General features: G+C 45.3%; 3 protein-coding genes across 3 annotated transcripts in view; 1 reads left to right on the top strand and 2 right to left on the bottom strand.

Moving 5' to 3' along the window:
• Nucleotides 1–819: 819 nt before the first annotated feature.
• On the top strand, nucleotides 820–2,818 carry ARMC7 (armadillo repeat containing 7). Its single transcript, XM_026046926.1, has 3 exons — nucleotides 820–906; nucleotides 986–1,129; nucleotides 1,969–2,818. The coding sequence occupies exons 1-3, from the start codon at nucleotides 840–842 to the stop codon at nucleotides 2,304–2,306; spliced, it is 549 nt and encodes a 182-aa protein (XP_025902711.1). The 5' UTR covers nucleotides 820–839; the 3' UTR covers nucleotides 2,307–2,818.
• A 472-nt stretch (nucleotides 2,819–3,290) lies between these two features.
• On the bottom strand, nucleotides 3,291–8,618 carry NT5C (5', 3'-nucleotidase, cytosolic). Its single transcript, XM_026046819.1, has 5 exons — nucleotides 8,436–8,618; nucleotides 4,728–4,828; nucleotides 4,583–4,643; nucleotides 3,754–3,868; nucleotides 3,291–3,669 (listed from the first exon to the last, which is right to left on the bottom strand). The coding sequence occupies exons 1-5, from the start codon at nucleotides 8,616–8,618 to the stop codon at nucleotides 3,527–3,529; spliced, it is 603 nt and encodes a 200-aa protein (XP_025902604.1). The 3' UTR covers nucleotides 3,291–3,526.
• Nucleotides 8,619–10,217: 1,599 nt separating this feature from the next.
• Nucleotides 10,218–19,313, bottom strand: part of JPT1 (Jupiter microtubule associated homolog 1) — a 9,795-nt gene continuing 699 nt past the window's right edge. The window contains exons 2-5 of the mRNA XM_026046812.1: nucleotides 17,191–17,333; nucleotides 16,456–16,553; nucleotides 14,698–14,725; nucleotides 10,218–10,507 (exon numbers count right to left, since the gene is read on the bottom strand). Coding sequence (XP_025902597.1) covers nucleotides 10,359–10,507; nucleotides 14,698–14,725; nucleotides 16,456–16,553; nucleotides 17,191–17,333 — 418 coding nt within the window. The 3' untranslated portion in view covers nucleotides 10,218–10,358. The remainder of the gene's footprint in view (nucleotides 10,508–14,697; nucleotides 14,726–16,455; nucleotides 16,554–17,190; nucleotides 17,334–19,313) is intronic.

Raw genomic sequence — 19,313 nt, 5'->3', positions numbered from 1 at the left:
TTTTTAAAATGAACTCAGTCCTCTTTCTTGGCACTGCTGTGTGGCTTCATTTCCAGGTGATTTTTCTTGCTTGTTAAAAAACAGCTGGTTGTCCCTTCCTTTTTTAGCCCAAGAGCCTCCATCTCAGCATAGCAGAAAATAAACTAAGGTTTTTATTCCCTCCTGCTCTTCTCCTCACCCCCCTACACGCTGCTGTCCTTGTGGCGGTACCTGTCCGTGTTACTGTCCCAGCAGCTCCCACACGGACCCCAGTTATCACATCAGCATCGCCACGGCAAGGGGGAAACCATTGAGTGTCATTTTAACGCTGCTTATTACAGCTAATTCCAGGAAACTTGTGCAGATAGGAAAGTAAGTGGGGAAAAAAAATTGGAAATCTTTTGAGTAGATAGCTAGGTGATGTGAGCATGGGTCTTTTGCAGAATAAAGAAAAAAAATATATTTCAAAAATCAAACTCCCTGTTTCAATAAAATAAAATAAAATAAAATAAAATAAAATAAAATAAAATAAAATAAAATAAAATAAAATACAAACGAGGCGGCAGCTCCTCTCCCGCCCCGGGAGCCGTTAACGGCCGCAACGCCTCAGGCCCAAAATGGCCGCCGCCGCCGCCTCCCCTGCCCTGCCGCCTCGCCTCGCTCCGCGCTGCCGGGACAGGGGGCCCAGCATGACCGGCTGCCGCGCTTCCTCCCCGCCTTCCTTCCCTGCCTCCCGCCTTCCCTCCCTGCCTGCTGGGGCGGTGGCGGCCCCTTCGCTCCGCCCGGTGAAGCGGCGCGGGGCGGAGCAGCCGCCATGTTGCGCGGGGGCCGGGCCGCGGCGGGCGCTGCGGCCGGGCGCCATGGAGCTGGGCCGGCTGGAGTACCTGCAGGCCCTGGTCACCGAGTTCCAGGTGACGGACAGCGCAGGTGAGCCCCTCTCCTCCCCCGGGTTGGGCGGGAGACCGCGCGCTGGCCGCGCTGCCCACCCGCTGCCTCTGCCCCACAGACGCCAAGGAGCAGGTCCTGGCCAATCTGGCCAACTTCGCCTACGACCCGCAGAACTACGAGCACCTGCGGCGGCTGCAGGTGCTGGACCTCTTCCTGGACGCGCTCGGCGAGGACAGCGAGGCGCTGGTGGAGTTCGCCATGGGTAAGGGGGCCGCGCGCACAGAGGCCTGGCTGGGCCACCAGCAGCCCCAGACCCTCTGCAGGGCACATGGTGGGTGTCACCTCTGCTCAAGCACAAGGCCCTGCTTTTATAAACCAGAAGAAAACAGCAGCTCACTGAGTTCTTATCCCAGTGCCTCCCATAGCGAGAGGCCTTGGAAGCAAGTTCTTGCCTGGTACAATTCACAGATAGATCCAGGATCCCCCTCCTAGTGCTGACAGCCAGACTGCTGGAATACTTGTTCTCCATAATTTAATAGGCCCTCTGAGGAGTTGTCCTGCAGTGATTCATCATGCTCTAAGTAAACACAGCAGGGCCAGATCCTAATTGGAAGCGATTCTAGGCAATCCTTTTAAGTACATTTGATTTCTAAGGTTTTTGTTGATTGAGTTGCAGTAGAGTATGTCTGCACCTCAAGATATTCACACTGCACATGCACTATGAATATTGTCAGCCTCTTGGCTGGTTTTAGTATCTCTGGTCTCTATTTTTCTGAAACATTTGCTATAAACTGCTCAGTTGTAACCACAACTGGGTTAAGTATTAAAGGTATTTCTCATTCTATGGAAGACATTACATCCAGAAGCACAGTGCCCTCTAATGACATACTGGAGAAGGAGTGTACTGTTGGAAATCCCAGATAATTAAATGGAAAAGTCAGATAATTAAAATCTTGTAATTCTCACCATCTTTGCGTATACTTCAACTGTAACAAAGAATAAAGGACTCTAGTTGTAGCAGTGGACTTAAAGCTGTGTTTGAAAAGGCAGAGAGAGAGGAATGCCTTGCATTAAATCAGACCTTCTCTTGCCGCTCTTCAGGTGGCCTTTGCAACCTGTGCCTGGACAAGGCTAACAAGGAATACATCTTGGAGGCTAACGGGGTCGAGTCCGTCATAAACTGCCTGTCCAGCCCCAATGAGGAGACAGTGATGTCGGCCGTGACCACGCTCATGTACCTGAGCACGCCACAGTCGCGCCGGCAGACCACCGCGCTGCCCGTGGTCGAGTGCATGCTTCGCTTCTCTCTCTCGGCCAACAGGAGGCTGAGCAACCTGGCCACACTCTTCCTCGAGGATTACTGCACGCCACTGCAGGTGGAAGAGGCCAAGACGCTAAGCAAGCACACAGCCGTGGGGATTCCTCTTCCCAAGGACTGAAGCTGCACGGAGCAGCTCGGAGCTCTTAGGAGGCCTCCCTCTTCAACTTCCCGGCCTTCCAATGTCTGCTCAAGTGGGAGGAGAGCAACTTGAAACAGATGGGCAGGCTAGCACTTAATATTAGTACAGAGGAAGGAGCAGTGCTACAATGTGAATCAGGCTAGACAAACAAAAAAATTAGTAATAAAACAGGTCATGGTGCTGGAGAGCAGGCTGATGACAGCCCAGCACTTAGCTTCCAAAGATAACCCTTCCCAGCAAGTAGCCTTTTAATGCTCATTTTATTGGACAGTTCACATCCCTTTAGTTCCTGGCCAGTTTTATATGATTCTGAATTCTCACCAACTTTATTCTTTCTGCAGAAGAAGGTGTTCCCCTGGCCCTGCAGCTTGCAGGGTTATCACATCTCTGTGGTACTAAGGATGTCATCTGTTGTCATGCCAAAAGTTCTCTATACGGGACAGGCCATAGCTGTGCTACGTATGAGGAAGTGGAAAAGTACATTTCTTTCACTATCACTGGTTAAAAAGGTAAAGACTTAAAAACCAGCTCATGGCAATCTGGCTTACAAGAACTGCTGTCTTGTAAAACCAACTCTTAATAAAACATTAACTTAAATGCTGTGTAAACAATTTTATATAAGCACATAATTTTTTTTCTTCAGCACTTGCAGCCCAGCCTTCACCCACTCATTAATGCAAAAGGGCCAGAAACCGAAGCCAGCTCCATCTCCTTTCATTATCCGCGAATGATGCAAAAAGCAACCCAAAAGCCAAAGTGACTAAATATAAAATTTAAAATGTTTGGCTGTTGCCCACGGAGCTCTCTGGCAGACACATACCCACATTTCCTAGTCTTGTTTCTTTTTTTTTTTCCCCCCCCCTCCCTTCTGCCCTCCACCTACAGCAATTGTCAACTCAAGCTGTTGAAACTTAAAAGATACCCAACAATTGTCTGGGGACAGTTAAGCTGTGGGAGCTAAAAAGATATCCAACAGTTGTCTTTTATTCAGTCTCTTCAGCTACACCAATCGAACACCAGTAACAATTCTACTGGGATTACTCATTTAATACAGAGCAACTTTCCAGAAACCTGGAGAGGAGTCAGCCACACAGCACGTCTTGCAACAACTGCGGGTCATTTCTCTGGACCCCAGGAACCCCTCTGCCCAGGTCAGAGCGCTTCCTGCTTCCCAGGTATGGATTTTCCGTGTTTTTGCATTACTTCCTGCGTTTGCTTTCCACAATTGCCCTCCAGTCATCGGCCCAGGACAGCAGCCGCCGGCGGGGTGGCTCCAGCTCAATGTGTTTGTTATGGCAGCAGGTAAAGAGGATGTGCTCCCAGCTGGGGTTCGGCTCTGCACCTGGGGAGAGCAGGAGAGGAAAGCTGCAGTTTGCCGCCCTTTCCCTCCCCGACTCCCGGAAAGCGATGCCAAAGCTTCCCAAACCTCGGATGGAATCCTTGTCATCAAAGAGCAAGTCAGCAGACACAACTGTCTTATCCCGCGTTAGAATTATCCGCTCCACAAACTCAGGACCCAAATGTTTTTCTACCCATTTATACTGTGGAGGCAAGAAATAAGACATAAGTAAATTGGACCACTTTCATATTGACTTTTTCCATTGCAAAATTCAGGGCAGCCAGAGCATGGCAATTTTCTCCCCTGCAAAGCCAGGTCTGTCTGCAGCTCCCTGCAGCCTGGCTGTGGCCCAGGACACTCATTTGACCTGTGGTTTCATCGTCTCTGTCACTCCCTCTGCCACAGTCCAGCCTGAGCTTGCAGCTCAGCTTGTGCTCATCTGTTTAGAAGTGTTTAATCCTCCCCTTTTTTATTGCACTGTTTGAAGGCAATAATTCCAATAGCAGCCTCCCCTCCTTTCCAAGTTGAGGATGTGAAATTCCCTAGGAATAAAGGAAATTCCCTAGGATTTTCCCATTGCCCTTGGGCCACACTGCAAGTTGCACTGGCCTTACCTGACAATGCTGCAGTGGTTCTTTGCCTGTCACCTGAGGATAGAGGCAGCAAGAAGAGACTCCAGCTCCACTACCGCAGGGCTTGGGCGCCTTGCGACAGGGCAGGCAACTCGTAGCGCTCTCAGTCCCAAGTCTCACACTTTTATGTTGTGTTTGAGCAGCTCCCTCTTCGGGGAGAGCCAGCCTGGCAGTCTTAGCAGGCTACTATACCTTTATAAATGAATAGTTTTGACTTGGGTGGTAATGAAAGAGCAAGGCCATGCAAAAGCAGCATTAAACAAGTGAAATAAATTCTCTCCCACCTTTTCCAGGACGCAGTGCTCATATTTGCGGAGAGGACTTGTGCAAATAAAGACTTGGGTGCTGAAAAGAAACAGTCCTTATTAGCAGTCGAGGGAAAGCACATGAGATAACAGAGAAGGGCTGCATAGCACAAAGTGTCCTTACTCCGGCATAAGCATCATCTCCCGCATCGCTTCGATGGCTCCTGGAATTGTATCCAAGCCTAGGAAGAAGCCAGGTGACTCATAAATACTGGCTACCTTCTCCTGCAAGAGATATAAGGAGAATTAACCAAACTGTGCACGTGCTTTTACCAGAGCTCTGTGCCCAACAGTTGTCCAGTTACTCTGGGTGCGCAACAGCCTTCCAACACCGGCAGTTTAGAGACAGACTGTCTTGATACTTGCTATCAAGGCTCATGACAGTATTTCTCACCTTAGCCTTGACATAGTAATGAGAAGCTACTACCTGGCAGGCTGTTCAGAGCACTGAGGCGGATCTGATCCTGGCTACGCGTCCTGGTCATGCAGTCCATGGGCAGCATCACAAAGGTAGCCCCATTTCATAGTTCCACAGGTCCCTCGCTACTATAATCATGAAACTCTCATGAAAACTCGAGGCACAAATAAGCGAAGCTTCTGCTCCTCTCTCACACTTGCTGAAATTTGCTTATGGTTTAGGAATTTACCAGGTATGAGTGCATAGGCATTAATACTCAAACTCAATTTTAATTATGCTTATTGTCTCCAGCAGAAGGTCCAGGACAATACAGCCATGAATTTAGTGTTAATCTTTTTAATCCTAAAAGGCTAAACAACAGGGAAGAAAGGGGATGGAAGAGTTAGGGAAGTTGCTGTGCTGCTCTCTGCTTTTCAATCAGACACTAAAGCAAAAGTTATCAAGGCAGCAGATCTCGATTCCCGTGGCAAAAGCTGTTCCTGTGCAGTAACGTGGCAGCACCAAGTCTGCTTTGAAAGAGTTTTAACACTGTGGCAGGGAATGCAGGGGTAGATACCTCTGCTTCCTTCGGTGCAAGCAGCTGGGATGCAGCATAGATCAGGCAAGTCCCTCGTGACAAACAAGTGGGGAAGGAGGTTATTTCTAAAGCTATAATCACTTCAGCAATTGCAAGTTGAAGGGAAACAAGATTACTGCAGAAACAATGTTTTTCTAGGCCAAAGCGGCCAAAAGTGGAGCGAGATAAACAAAGAGAATTTAATATTATTGCGATATAGCGGCACCTTTGATCTCCAAAATGAAAAACACAGTTTCCAGGCAATTCCTGGGCTTCTAGTCCTCAGTCTTTTAATATACCAAAAAGACGTTCTTGCACTTTTTATTATTGGGAAGTTCATTGGTTTGAATCCAACTCTGGATGGTTCATTTAAAAAATTGCTAACCAGGGACTGCTCAGTGGCCTGTGTTAAATCAGAGCATTTCAGTGCAGGTCAGAGCAGACAGCTCTTTTTATTGCACAATCCATCACACGAGCACAGCAGCATCCGCCCCAGCGGCACCAAGGGCTGAGGGTGCTCCCAGGACCAGATGCAGAGAAGTTGAGCTTCCACTATCTCTTCTATCTCAAAGCATTTAAGTTTTATATTTCCCGGGCTCACATAACGATCTTGAGAAGTGTCAAGCCAGCATTTTTCCACAAGTGGCCTTTGCCTAGAAGTTATACAAGACTGCTGTCATAGCCCAGCTGATGAGCTCCTGGCTCTGTATCACCAGTGGCATGTGAACATAAAAAACATTTCAATTAAGCAGCAATGAGAAGCTATCAGCATTAGATGAGTGTCATTCAGCTATCAAAATACTCAAAAAGTCATCAAAAATATCAAAAAAGTATTAAAAAAAACCAGAAGCTTGAAGTTTTGTCTGATTCCACAGGCAGATGGGAAGAGGGTAAGGAGCCTAAGTGCAGGCACAGCCATCAGGTCTACCCAGACCTCCATTTCCATGCACTGCCTCCCTGACCTCAGCCACAATTCCCTGGAGCCCTTTCCGAGAAGATTCAATTACAGAATCAGGACTTAGGTCTAAAAGCTCTTTTATCCTAGAGAAAAGACAGCAGAAACTGGCAACTTTCCACCATGATACACACACAGAGCCTGGCTTTGATGGAAAAAGAAATGTGATTTGATAGTGGCAAAACCAGAAGCCACTTCTTCAAAAGAAGTGTATGGAAAAAGGAAATAAATTGCTCCTCCTCATTCTCATCCCTCCCTTGCTTGGCTTGCTCTGCTCTTACCTCAGTCCTACCTTGGAGGAACCATCTGCTAATTCTCCAAGCCATTATCCTGCTGCTCAGGTTGCCTCAGGAAGTCAGCTGTACAAATACAAGAGCTACCAGATCCAATCAGCTCTGCTGTTTATTTAGCCTAATTTTCTTCAGAGGAAGCTGCAAGGAAAGTTACTGGAACATCTGCCCAGGAGAAATTCCCTTATTAACTTCCATCAGAGAGATAAATATGAAGCTGGAGAACCTGCATCCTTACCAAGCTTTCCTGTTTTCAATACATATGATAATTCCAGAAATTCTTGCTGCTGCCAGGGACATTGAGTCCTGACTGACCCCAAATATTACATTTCGAACACTTGTTGGGTAAGGCAAAAATCCCTTTCAACAGAACTGCTACACACACCGGAGATCAGATAGGCAAATACAGTAAAGTCTTTATACAATCCTTTTAAAAGAAAATGTCTAATGCAATGTGAAATTAAGTAATTATCAACTTATGTGCATAAATAGAAAAAAATGAAAGCAAGGAATAGTTCAAGTTTCAAGAGGCAGCTGCCAAGCACTAACAGAGTACAGTTAAGTTGCAGTGACACTTGCAGCAGTCTGTCCCTAGCTACAGAGCAGGAGAGAAATGGATGTGAAGAGTCACTACTTACCACAGGAAGAATTACAGGCTCAATCCCAGATCTCAAAATTAGCGACAAACTTCTCAGTAAAGTATGTTTTCTAACAGACCATTGATTATCTTGTGGCAACAGGAAGGAGGCGTCAAGTCTAGATTGCTGCTGTTTTTGTCTTAAAATTGACTCCGATATCCACCCAGTCATTATCAAACATTACGTTGGTTAAAAAAACAGCAACAATTTGCAGAGATGTGGGCTCTACCACACGCTTTTTACAACCTTGTCCTGGTTCACTTCCCTACAGCACCCATTGCTTCTCAGTGCATGCAGAGGGAAAGGTGGAGAAGTGAGTTTTAACTAGCTGTGTAAAACCCATATATTACATTTCCTGCCTCGCTAGGGAGACAAGGCAACATTTGCAGAGCTGCAGGTTAAGTTATTAGAGCGGATGCACAGCAAGGGTGGCTGGCGAGTACACAACAAACAGGCTAAATGCCCGTTTGTAAATAGTCTCAGCCAGCTATTTCTGCCACAAAACCACTCAATTTCCACACACGTCCCCCTGTAAAGGCTGGCAATCCCCCTGGAAGAAGTTGCTAATTATAGAATATATATGACTGTACAAATTAAGTCTGTTTGCATGAAACAATGCTGTGGTGTGACTAAAAAAGGGGGAAAAAAGAGAGAAAGGGGAAAAAAGGAAGAGGGAAAAAAGGGAAAAAAGAAAGAAATGGACAAAAGAGAGAGAGAAAAAAAGGAAGAGTGAAAAAAGAGCGCGAAAAAAAGGAAGGGGATAAAAGGAGAGAGAAAAAAGGGGAAAGAAAAATCATAAAGAAAAACAAATGTGGGAGAAAAAAAGACAGAGGCCAAACACCCCCTGGCCGTCAGTCCCAGGACCAGGAGCGTGCCCCACGTCAGTCCCAGGACCAGGAGCGTGCCCCACGGAGGTGCCAGCCGCGCTCGGGGGCAGCCTAGTCCCGGCCACGGCGCAGCCCGGCCCGCGCTCACCGCCAGGTCGCGGCGCAGGCCGTGGTACTGCTCGCGCACCGAGAAGCCCCTGCGCTGCGCCAGCTCCACGCGCGGCTCGCCGGGGAAGCGGCACGCGAAGGCCCGCAGCAGCGCGCCCTCGAAGTCGGCCAGCACGCCGTCCATGTCCACCAGCACGCGCAGCGGGGCGGCCGCGCTGCCCATGCCGCCACAGCGGCCGCCTCAGCGCAGTGCGGCGCGGCCGCCAGCTCCGCCCCGGCCTCCACGTGGGAGCCCCAGCGCGTTCGGTGCGCGCGGATCAAGCGCCTCCTCTTCCTCCTCCGGTGCTGCCGCGCCGAGTCCGAGCTGCAGATCCAAGGGCGCTCGGGACCGCTCTGCAGCCCACAGCTCCTGCATGCTCAAGAGCAGCAGCGAGTCCTGCTGCTCATGGGCTTTGCAAAGGAACCGCAGGGTTATCGCTCTCCTCTGGGGCAGCTTGGACTGCCTCTAGAGGTCCCTTCCAACCTCAACCCTTCTGGGATTTGTGAAACGGGACAGGATTTGCATGTGCCCGAAGTCCTACAGCATTTAATGCCAGCTACAAGGAAGAACAGTCCCAGCTGCAGGAGAGCAAGGGCACACACTGGAGCAAACCCAGATTTATAGGTTAGGCACCTCAGGCTAGGGCTGCTCCAAAACTTACTAGGAAAGTCGGAGTATTTTTAGGTACTGTTCTTTTCTAGGGGAAGGGTGACAACAGCACAATATATTTTCATGAAAGAAACTTCCTTTTACCCTGCTTTCTTGAGAGGAAAAAATGTTGAATAAAACACTTACAAATTCATGTTCTACGTATCTCTGTTCTAAAAGGTAAAAATGCAGCAGTAAGTCAGACACTTTCTTCTTCCAAGGAACCATGTGATGGTGCCCTCAAGACACGTTAAGAACTCCCCCTTTTTGCCACCTTCCACTTATGTTAAGGTGGAAAACACTTCTTGCCACATTCCACCATTCCTCCTGCTACAGCAGGCAGGCCAAGCCAAGAACCAGGGCGAACAAAGCTGAACCAAAGTCATGAAATAAAACCCACACAGGAAACACTGCTTCAAAATTTCTATATTATTTACTTTTAAGCAACAGTCCAGCTTTGTGAAATTACAACACACATTTTAAAGGATGAGATTTTCACCTCATGGTCAAGCACCAGCATGATCATGCACAGCATTGAGTCAGTTGTAAAAAAAAAAATGCCCTGTAATTTTTACTTATCTGATCCACTCCACCCTTACTGAATAAGGTCTGTTTATACCCAAATCCCCTCCTAGCATTAGGACAGGCGGCTCTGGTCATCAGCCCTCTATTTGGCACGTACCCTGCATCATAATAGTCCAATATCAAGTTATTTCTCGTTAAAGGCAGCGTGGTGTACACTAATCACTTTATGTTTTATATGGCACAGCAGGACTCAAGGCATTTACCACATGAAGTCACCACTGAAGCCTTTTAGGTCACCGATGCTCCCGTGTGGAGGAAGGGACTGCTCGTGCTGATTGTTTGCTGGCCTCTTTAACCAGGATTCTAGACCCTTGTAAAGCTAAGGGGTACTAAAAATCTCAGTACAAAAACCCTCTAAGCACACTTAGAACCAATCTACTCTCCTTTGAAATACACCACTATACCTCAGAAAGCTTCCCCTCGAGTCTATCACTAGAAAACACTCATGTCACTTCCAGTAGAGCTGGGGGAACACAGGACAGAAGTGGGGGAAAAAACAAAAAAAAAAAAAAAACCCTTAATAATAAAAAAAAAAAAAAAAAAAAAAAAAAAAAAAAAAGATGGAGTACATAAAGTGCTTCTTTTTAATGAAAGAAATTCGAGATGTACAGTCAGGCTCAAGTTGTGCAGTTCACAAGCATGGGGGAAAAGAAACAGACACGAGTTCAGAACAGTCAGGAAAGGAAAGATTTAACCAAGGACTAGGCTGGACTTGCCACCGGGTGGATTTCTCCTGGATGGTGCAGGTGCTGGTGCTACTGGGCTAGGAACAGGTGCAGCAGGCAGGGATTTTTCTTCATTCTGACCTGGGGCAGCTTCTACATCAGCCTCAGTGTTTTCTAGAAGAAAAGAAGCTTTTAAGGTGTTTGATGTGGATGATGAAAGCCAGAGACTTTTCTGGCTTAGACAGAAGATCAACTCTTTCAAATTGTTCTCCAGGGTTACAGGCTTACATTCAAGGTGCTGTTGCAACCTGCTGGTGTGACAGATTTCCAGCTGTCTGAAGTATTTTCAGATGGACTGTCATGCCTTACAGTTGGGTTTCAGGCATTCAAGAGTCACATTCGCTCAGCTACTATTAAGGGATGTGAGCGAATTACTTTTGATGAACAGCTACCATTAAGTCTTGTGCATGTTCTGAGTCAGCACATGACCACCCTAATAATTTTTTACTAGAGTCTAAGCACGTAATGGAAAGTAAGCTCTGAAAGCATCAGTACTTGTAAGAGCTCAAATTCAATCAGCTTTCCCAGTTTAATACCTGGAGTCTAAAGGGAAGAGCATCTGACCCACATATAATGCTTCCAGTGGAATATGGGTAAGGAAAAACTCATAGTAACATGCATGGGTAGGCTCAAATACTGCATTTCTTAATAAGCACATGACAGTTTCATCTATTTCAAATACTTCCAAAACACCACAAGTGAAGACAGGACACACACGGAATTCTTCCCAGGAAGCACTTTAGATACTGCAGCAAATTAGTAACATTCACTGACAAACGGGTAATTAGCGAGCACAGGGAGCACATCTGAACATGTTTTCAGAGATCACCTCCATCAGTTAAAAGTCAAAAGCCTAAAAAAACTCTGGGTTTCCTCCTGATAATTGTGAACAAGATAGGAGGAGAATATCTCTTCACTAGCTGAATGAAGCTCCCTCCTGCCCTTTTTATCCCTTTTCATACCTTCTGGTGCTGTCTTCCTCCAGCCTCCCGAGGCCAGAAATTTCCAAAATTTCCTACCAGCTTTATGATGAAGTATTTCATCTATTTTTGACAGATCTTAGTTTCACAAAATGGTCGCTAGTTCTTGTTTTGGGAGATATGTGAAACAGTTCCACATTCGCCTTTACCACAACCTTCACGATGGTCCCAACTCTTGGTCCCCTTCCCCCTCAGGTTCCTTCAACTGAAAAAGCTTCACCCCTTGATCATTTCCATTACCCTCCTCTGCCCCTTTTTCACACCGGCTACAGCATTACGCAAGGACTGCAAGCACAGCTCAAAATGAGGGCTTATTGTTACTTACAGAGGCAAAATTACACCTTGTATTTAGTTCTTTTCCTGATGACATCCAACATTTTACTGGCTTCATACAAAGACTGAGCCAATGGCTTCAGGAGAAGGAGAGCTGCCAGGAACAAGGCTCAAGAAAGACCTCCAAGTTAACTGGTACACAAAGCTGAACACATAACTGGGGTGATTTAGATTATTTTTCTCCAGAAGACTTGCTTTACATTTATCTACACCAAGAACTATCCTGGCGCCCTTTTGCCTGCCTACCTTTAGTCGAGGCAGGGAGATTCTGTCGCCATCAGCACACTTGGTTACTTGAAAGAGCTTAGTATCACTCACAAAACGGACAGATTTCACTGTCCATTGCCTTTTCCAAGTCACAGATGAAGACACTGAATAAAACTAGACCCCAGCACTGTCCCCCACCTCTCGTTTTTCCAACCCAAGTAGCAACGACTAAGCCCTACCCTCTGCTGTTTACTTTTGTCTGCTTCTTATCCACAGGGGCACCTTTCTTCCAATTTCACAGCTACTCAGTTTAATAAAATTGGATGTAGAATTTTATCAGAAACTCTGAAAACCCACACACATTGAAAATCCACAGACATTACGGCTACTGAATCCTATGCATCTAAACTCACTCACTCCTAGCATTCCAGTAGCTTGTTACAGTCTCCATAGAGCCAGAGATAACCTACACTGTAGATCCTTTACCAGAATCCTTAACCCAAAGAGGCCCCAAATAAGAGGGTTAGTGCCAGTTCTAGGGTCTGTAAACTTGAAGCTTCTGCTACTCATGCACAGCACTGCCTGCTTACTCAGCAAGCCCAGAACTGTGGCCAAGCCCACTATTCACAGCGCTGAATGCCCTGTTGTTTTATGCTTTAAGCAGGCAGTTTATGAGAACTATGAAGTGCTCATGGTGATGATCTGCCCACTGAAAGCCACACATCACCTTCTCGTCTCTCATGCAAATGCAGTCAATGGTAACAGTCCATCGGGGGCTGTCTAGTTCTCCTCAGCTAGTCACATTCATTAAGTACTCAGCACTCACCGAATCACTAAAGAAGCAAGAATTAACTAGCACAAGAGGCTCACTAAGTAGTTCCTATTCAATTTTGCAGACTCATTTAGCCAGCTGATATACACATTAGTACCCTCCACTTAAGTTACAGCAGTTTGCTAACCTAATAACCAACTAAAATGATAAAAGGCAGTAAGATCAGATCAAAAGTTAGAATTCTTTCATTATCAAAAAAACATTTCTGAAATAATTTGTTAGCTATATACAGCAAACAATTAAAAACCTTGATGCACAGCTTCTAAACATGAAGCACGAGCACTTCTGCAAAAGGAACAGATTTTCTTGCTCTAGGCAGTTAAGATTAATAAATACGCTTCTCCCACTTGGCATTGTTTTTTGAGCTACACATGGAAAATAAATACTGAACTGAGAACAAAAAACAACTTTTGGTTACAGAGACTAATTATGCTGCGAACTTCTAAGCAAATAGCTTTTATCTGAAGACGACCCAGGAAACAGCTACATAGCACCAAGTACAAGAATCACACGTGCAACAACTACAATATTCACTAACTCATATCTGCCATTTCACACAGCAGGATTATCAAGCGGTGAAATGACACAGCCAATTCAGCAGGACTCCATACTCCACTAAGCAAAGATACAAGCAATCAAAAGGAAAAATAGATTTTCTAATTCATCAAGATTCTCAGATATCCATCAAAAACACCATTTCAGGGAGCTGTTAGTTTTCGGTTCTTTCCTCCATATTATCAGTGGGACTACACAAGTCAAAGACATTTGCCTGCTGTTTTCATTTTATTTTGCTCATCTTCAGACACGTGGCCACGGGAGCACACGACTCCAGTTCACCTCCCAGCAAACATTTACTTCCTACTTGACAAGAACTTCCTCCACTGTTACCTACCAGAAACAAAACCGAAGGCCAATGAACACTATGCCTGTGAAAATCAGAACTTATCCAGGAGTCAGGAATGTTGTTTTGTACTCAAAGTGTCAGTCACCAGCTATTGTTAAACCAGGCAGCCCAATTTCCGTTTCCTCTAATGCCATCTCCTCTTGTCACACCGCTGCTTGCAGGCTGTCATCTGACCCCGCGGAGAGCTGGGGGGGTAAACAGCTCTAAAAGCCAAGCCCTCAGATCTGTTTATTTCTCCTGTCAAACCACATCCTGCTACTTGAGGCACAGACTCTAGCAGCCCACATTACAGTGCTAATTCAGGTCAGAAAGACACAGTTTGCTAAAGGCAGGACTTGTTTTGGTCACAGATAGCACTTAAAAGTGGTTATAAAGTGTTCTAGAAAAAAAAATGTCACACTCCCAGCAGAAGTCCTTTCAGGATAGGGAACTGCTAATAGCTTCATTCATCTGCCACAAGTCATAGGTGTTGAAAGTAGCACTGAGCAGAGTATTCTGTCAACAAACACATTCCTTGCATCAGGAAGTAAGCTATTCTTATGTGGATCTTACGAAGGAGAGATTTCCAGCCTCAGAGCTAGGAAAAAACCCTCATGCTGCTAAGCGGAAGTTCCTCTTTTTAATAAATTATGCACATGCATTTACTTGGCTAAAATAGGCATTTTAAAAGTGAGGAACTTAAAAGCTCATTAACACAGACATTTTCAGATACATTAGCTGTTCTTGATTATTCCCCAACCAGAAGACAACAGCAAAAAGGAAACTTGCTATGTTACAAGCCATTAAGTTGACTGTTATAAAAGTCATGTGTCTGTTTTAAATGGGATTTTTTTTTTTAACTTGACGACCAACAGAGACATTTCATTGCATCTCCCCATTGCAACACTTCCACTGAAGGAGACAGGGCATTATTGAAGGACTTGAGGGACAGCCCCAAGCCCTCTCCCTCCAAATACATGATCATTTCTATTACCCTAGATCATATTCTCTTGAGAAAGAGACAGCGTAACTGCAAAAGGTTTTTTAGACAGTCCAAGGAGTTACTCACCAGAAGTTTCAACACCACCATCTCCTCCCTAGAAGAGAGTGAGAGAAGCATTAGATCTCCAATTTCATAATGTATTTTCCACTCCATTTGGAGAGTTCTCAGTGCTACAGAATATGACCAAACAAGCAACAGTGGCACAGGCAGAGCTGGTCGGACCCCCCCGGTCCTGTCGGACCAACAGCACACCAAGGAAACGACAGCCTCTTGGGTCAGGTATCAGAGCAGCATGGTGGATTCTGCAGAGATTTCTGCAGACTAACATTATGGGTTTGGCAGCACTAATTCTTACTGAGTGACTAATTTAATTTCATCAAGAATTATTTACCCACAGTAAAGCAGGAAAACATTTTATTTTAAATTTAATCAGCAAGGTACTATTTTATTTATCTGTAAGTAAGACCAAGAACATTTCTCCTATGTTGGTATTTTAATTCATTTGTGAAATAAGTTAGTCTTCAGCAATATGACTGATAAAATTTCCTTCGCTACATAAGCAGGTGAACATTTTTCACCTAGATCTGCTCAAACACAGACTGCTACATGACACAGAGTCCACCTGCAGCACCCACAGCTCCTCAGTGTCATGGAGTTAGTAACTTCCACGGATTTAACACTGTTAATTACATTCCAGAACTGCAGCAGTCAGAAATGTCATGTAAATATATTCCCTTAGATCTCAAGCTGGACTACAGGACTTTAGGTCCAGCTACTGCTGTTCATAGCTGTAACTACTATGTAATAAAACTAAACTATTCTGCATTACAAGAAGCCCATTTGCAAAGCTGAGAACCACAGGCCACAGAGTATGTAATACAATTAAGCAGATAATAGAATTAGACTAAACAGTTTATTATTATGCGGTAGCAGCTATAAATTTAATCTATGTTTGCTAAACTGAAACAAGACATTTCATGCAACGGAAAAACAAATTTGTGGCTCAAAGAGCCCACTTATACCAAAATGGGTTAATGTAATGATTGATGCTAATTTTTGAAACAAAACTTACTTATGAACCATGAGGCAAAAGGCCCTGCCACAAGATTTGAGGGTGGCAATTTACCTTTCCAGTTCTTTTCAGAAAACCGAAAGTTTGACAACTTTAAGGCACCAGGATTTCACTATCATCTCTAGAATTTGTTTATGCAGGTGCAGCCAGTCTTAGGTAAACCTTAGGTTTTGTTATGTTCAGAAGAAATTACCAGATTCTGTTTTTTTTATTTCTCTGGAGTTTTTTTTCCCACCACCACAAAAAAAATCTCACCCTACACCAAGCATAAGCCATGCTAACAGTTCAAATCACACCCCATACTGGCATCAAGTAAATAGCTTTCATAATGATGCCATCAAATGTGTTAATTACTATGGGCAGTGGCACAATTAAAACATGTTACTGGAGTAGAGACTTGTTGGGATGAGAAACTAATATGCTTGCAAAGTAATACAACCACATGTAATTAATTGGGTGTAATTGTGAAGGGGAAAAAATACACACAAATACGACTAAAGCTAGACATAATGCTACTTCATTATTGTCCCCATCAGTAAGCAGAGTTAAGAAATTGCAGCATTTCATCCACATGCTGTGTGACCATCACATGGAAAAGGGAACCTTCAGAAAAGTACAGGTTTAACAGAAAGGGACCAAAAAAGCTTCAAATGCTGCAGGGTGCATTCAACTGCTTCATCACTGGCATTTACATGCTCACATCGGAGAGCAAAGTGACACGGCCTCACTCTTTCCCTAAGGAGGGTACTGACCTTCGGATCTACGAAGTCTCCGCAGTTTGCATCAGTTGAGTTTCTTCTTTGTGGTCCAGATGACTCACAGTCTTCTCTGACTTCACCTGGCTTAGCCCCTATGAGCAGACATGGAGCCCAATCAGGTTGCAAGATAAACTAACTGAGAAAGCACATCATACACAGCCAAAGTCTCATTGCTGTTGCACTGAGCCTTGCCCTACCAAGATCCTATTCTGGGCCTTTAGATATCATGAATTACTCATGAATTACTGTTTTACAAGAGCACCTCAGCTGGTGGAGATTATCATCTAAAGAGTTGGCAGGTAGGATCACAAGGCTACCCTGGAAGTGCTTGGCAAAACCAGAAGCTGATTCCCAGCTGCAAGTACTCTACACAACTGTAGTTCCTCTCTCTGATTATTCAAGACCAATCAGCACTACTCTGCAAAGTAGGAAACAAGTTTGCCTTACTACACCTTGATAACCTTGAAGCAATTGCATCCAAAATATAACTCCCCTGGCTATTTATTTATAACACCTATGCCCAAGATTTGGACTCATAACAACAACAACCACTTTAGAAGTAATTTGAAACAACAAAGAACCCTTACAACTATATATCACTTATAGCAGTAAACTTCTAAGTGGGAACTCAGCCCAGGTTTCCATACTCAGCCTCCAGCAGCTTCAGGCCAAAAGCCAAAATGAATCAATGCCGTCAGCAGATACAGAAATGCAGCACTACATCCTTACCCGATGATTTAGCCCAGGAAGGTGGGTTTTCTTCAGGAGTTCCAAAGATGCTGGATGCCATTTTGTTCCTTCGCACAGGCTGCTCTTTTGGCTCATCAAAACCCAGTGAGAAGTTGGAGCCACCTCCAGGAGGGCGCAGTACTCTGGAGAAAGATGCTCATTTACCCACTCTGTATTTCAAGAATTAAACCACGGCACTAACAAGCAGCATATAAGCAACACATAAAGCAAAGTTAAAATGAGAACACAAAGAAAGTTGTTGGATCTTGTAAGAGAGAGACTACAGTCATATGGGCTAAACTTCACCCAAATAGAAACAACTTGAGGCAACCATGTCGTGCACTGGCTTTTAACAAATGATACCAGCTATGTCACGTCTTCAGTATATAACGAGAAAGTCCAAAGCTTGCCAATATTCAGTCCAGACACTATTACCACTACTCTTCGTGCTCTTTGATTTATCAAAAGCAAAAATCTCATGCTCCACCTGTGTCTCTGCTTCACTCCATGGCCAGAAGAATCACTACTGATCTTAGAAAAAAATTACATGTGGACACATCAAAACCCAGCTTCCCAACTATGAACAACCAATAATAATAATAATATGAAAGCCAATGTGCTAATCTTCAAATTGGCAGTAGAACGGAGACTGAAGCTGAGCTTACGAGCCAAGGGACTGATTGCACCACTGACGTCTGGACTCCAGCCTCTGTCTGGATTCGTTTCGTCTGAAAAACCTTCAAGTCTGAAAAACCTTCAAGTCTGCAAACGTGTTACTAGTCTGAACTTTAACAGCTTTAAGCTGTTTTATAGCTTCTAGGGCATATACATAAAGCCGCAAGAATAAGCCCTAAGTCTAGCAGTGAGCTGCTCTTAGATAGCTAAAAAAGCAGCCTACGTCATACTTAATGAGCTGTATTATGGTTTACTCTTCAACTTACAGAAACGAACCAGAACAAGTTCTTGAAAGCTGAATTCCTTCAGATCTGGTTTTCTTAGGCATGAGATCTTTACCAGGCTGATGTGGCAGCTGGGAAAGCCAGGGCATATCCAGCCGAATTACAGCAATTCATAAGACCAGCCGTGTGAGCACTATCACAACTGTCAGAGATAGGGGCATACCAGTAGAGCCAGGCATTCAAGGCATCCAAGGCTTTCAAGTAAGGCCAAAACAAGCTGGAAAAGGGTCTGTTTCCTCTGCCTGAGGAGAAAAAAGCAGCTAGTGGGAGGATCCCAGTAGTCTGTCTAATAGGTTTAAAACCCTCAAACATTTTTGCTGACTTGCTTCTCCTTTCTGAAACAGGGGTTCTGGTACAATGGCGCTGAATTACTCCATTTCATCTTCCTCCAGACAAAGCATTCTTCTATAGGAGACTTATTTTCTTCATCACATCTGTTGCATTTATGAGTTTGAAGGGCAGTGTGCTCAAAGGAAGGCTTGTTCCCACTATTCACATCACCTTTATTGCACCAGAGCAGTGAAACCAGCACTTTGATATCACACATTTTCCATATGCTCAATGAAATTAAGAGACAATGAAAGCAGAAAATCCCCACTCCCATATTGTCAAATACAAATAATTGTTCTTGCCAACCCCAGCTAAAGGTTGACAGCTCAGATTAGGAACCTCTCCCTAGCTTGAGGTGTGACATGTGTCCATCAAAGCAACAGCTGACACTGGAAGCAAAGAGCTGCTCTGAAAATTGCCCCTGCTCCCTAGCGATAGTTGCTGAAGACCAGACAGCTCCACCCAGGGAGCACCCCTGCTGCAAAGATTTAAATAAATAAATAAGCCCCGAAAGCAAATGGGAAGGATCTGCTTTGTTAGGACAAAAAAAATCTCCCTGGAAGAGGCAGTGGTGGGGCTGTGGGGCTGCGCGGAGCCCCCCGCGGGGCGCGGGACACCCCGCGCTTCTGCTCCCCACGCACTTGTCAAGTTTTCTTTGTTTCTCCGGAGCCGGCGGCTCCCTCGGGCGCAGCGCCCTGGGGCTCCCGCGCCTCCCCCCGCCCCCTCTGCAGCGCTTTCACCCCCTTCCCCGCATCCTCACCCCAAAGCGGGAGCCCCGCTCCAGCCCCTGCGCCGCGGGGGGCACCGCCAGGCGCCGGGCAGGCTCCCTGCGGG

This window comes from Nothoprocta perdicaria, unplaced genomic scaffold (genome assembly GCF_003342845.1).
Source record: "Nothoprocta perdicaria isolate Ctin4 unplaced genomic scaffold, notPer1 scaffold_46, whole genome shotgun sequence".
Lineage (NCBI taxonomy): Eukaryota > Metazoa > Chordata > Aves > Tinamiformes > Tinamidae > Nothoprocta > Nothoprocta perdicaria.
The sequence above is the reverse complement of the archived record's forward strand: the minus strand, read 5'-3'. Positions and strand labels throughout refer to the sequence as shown.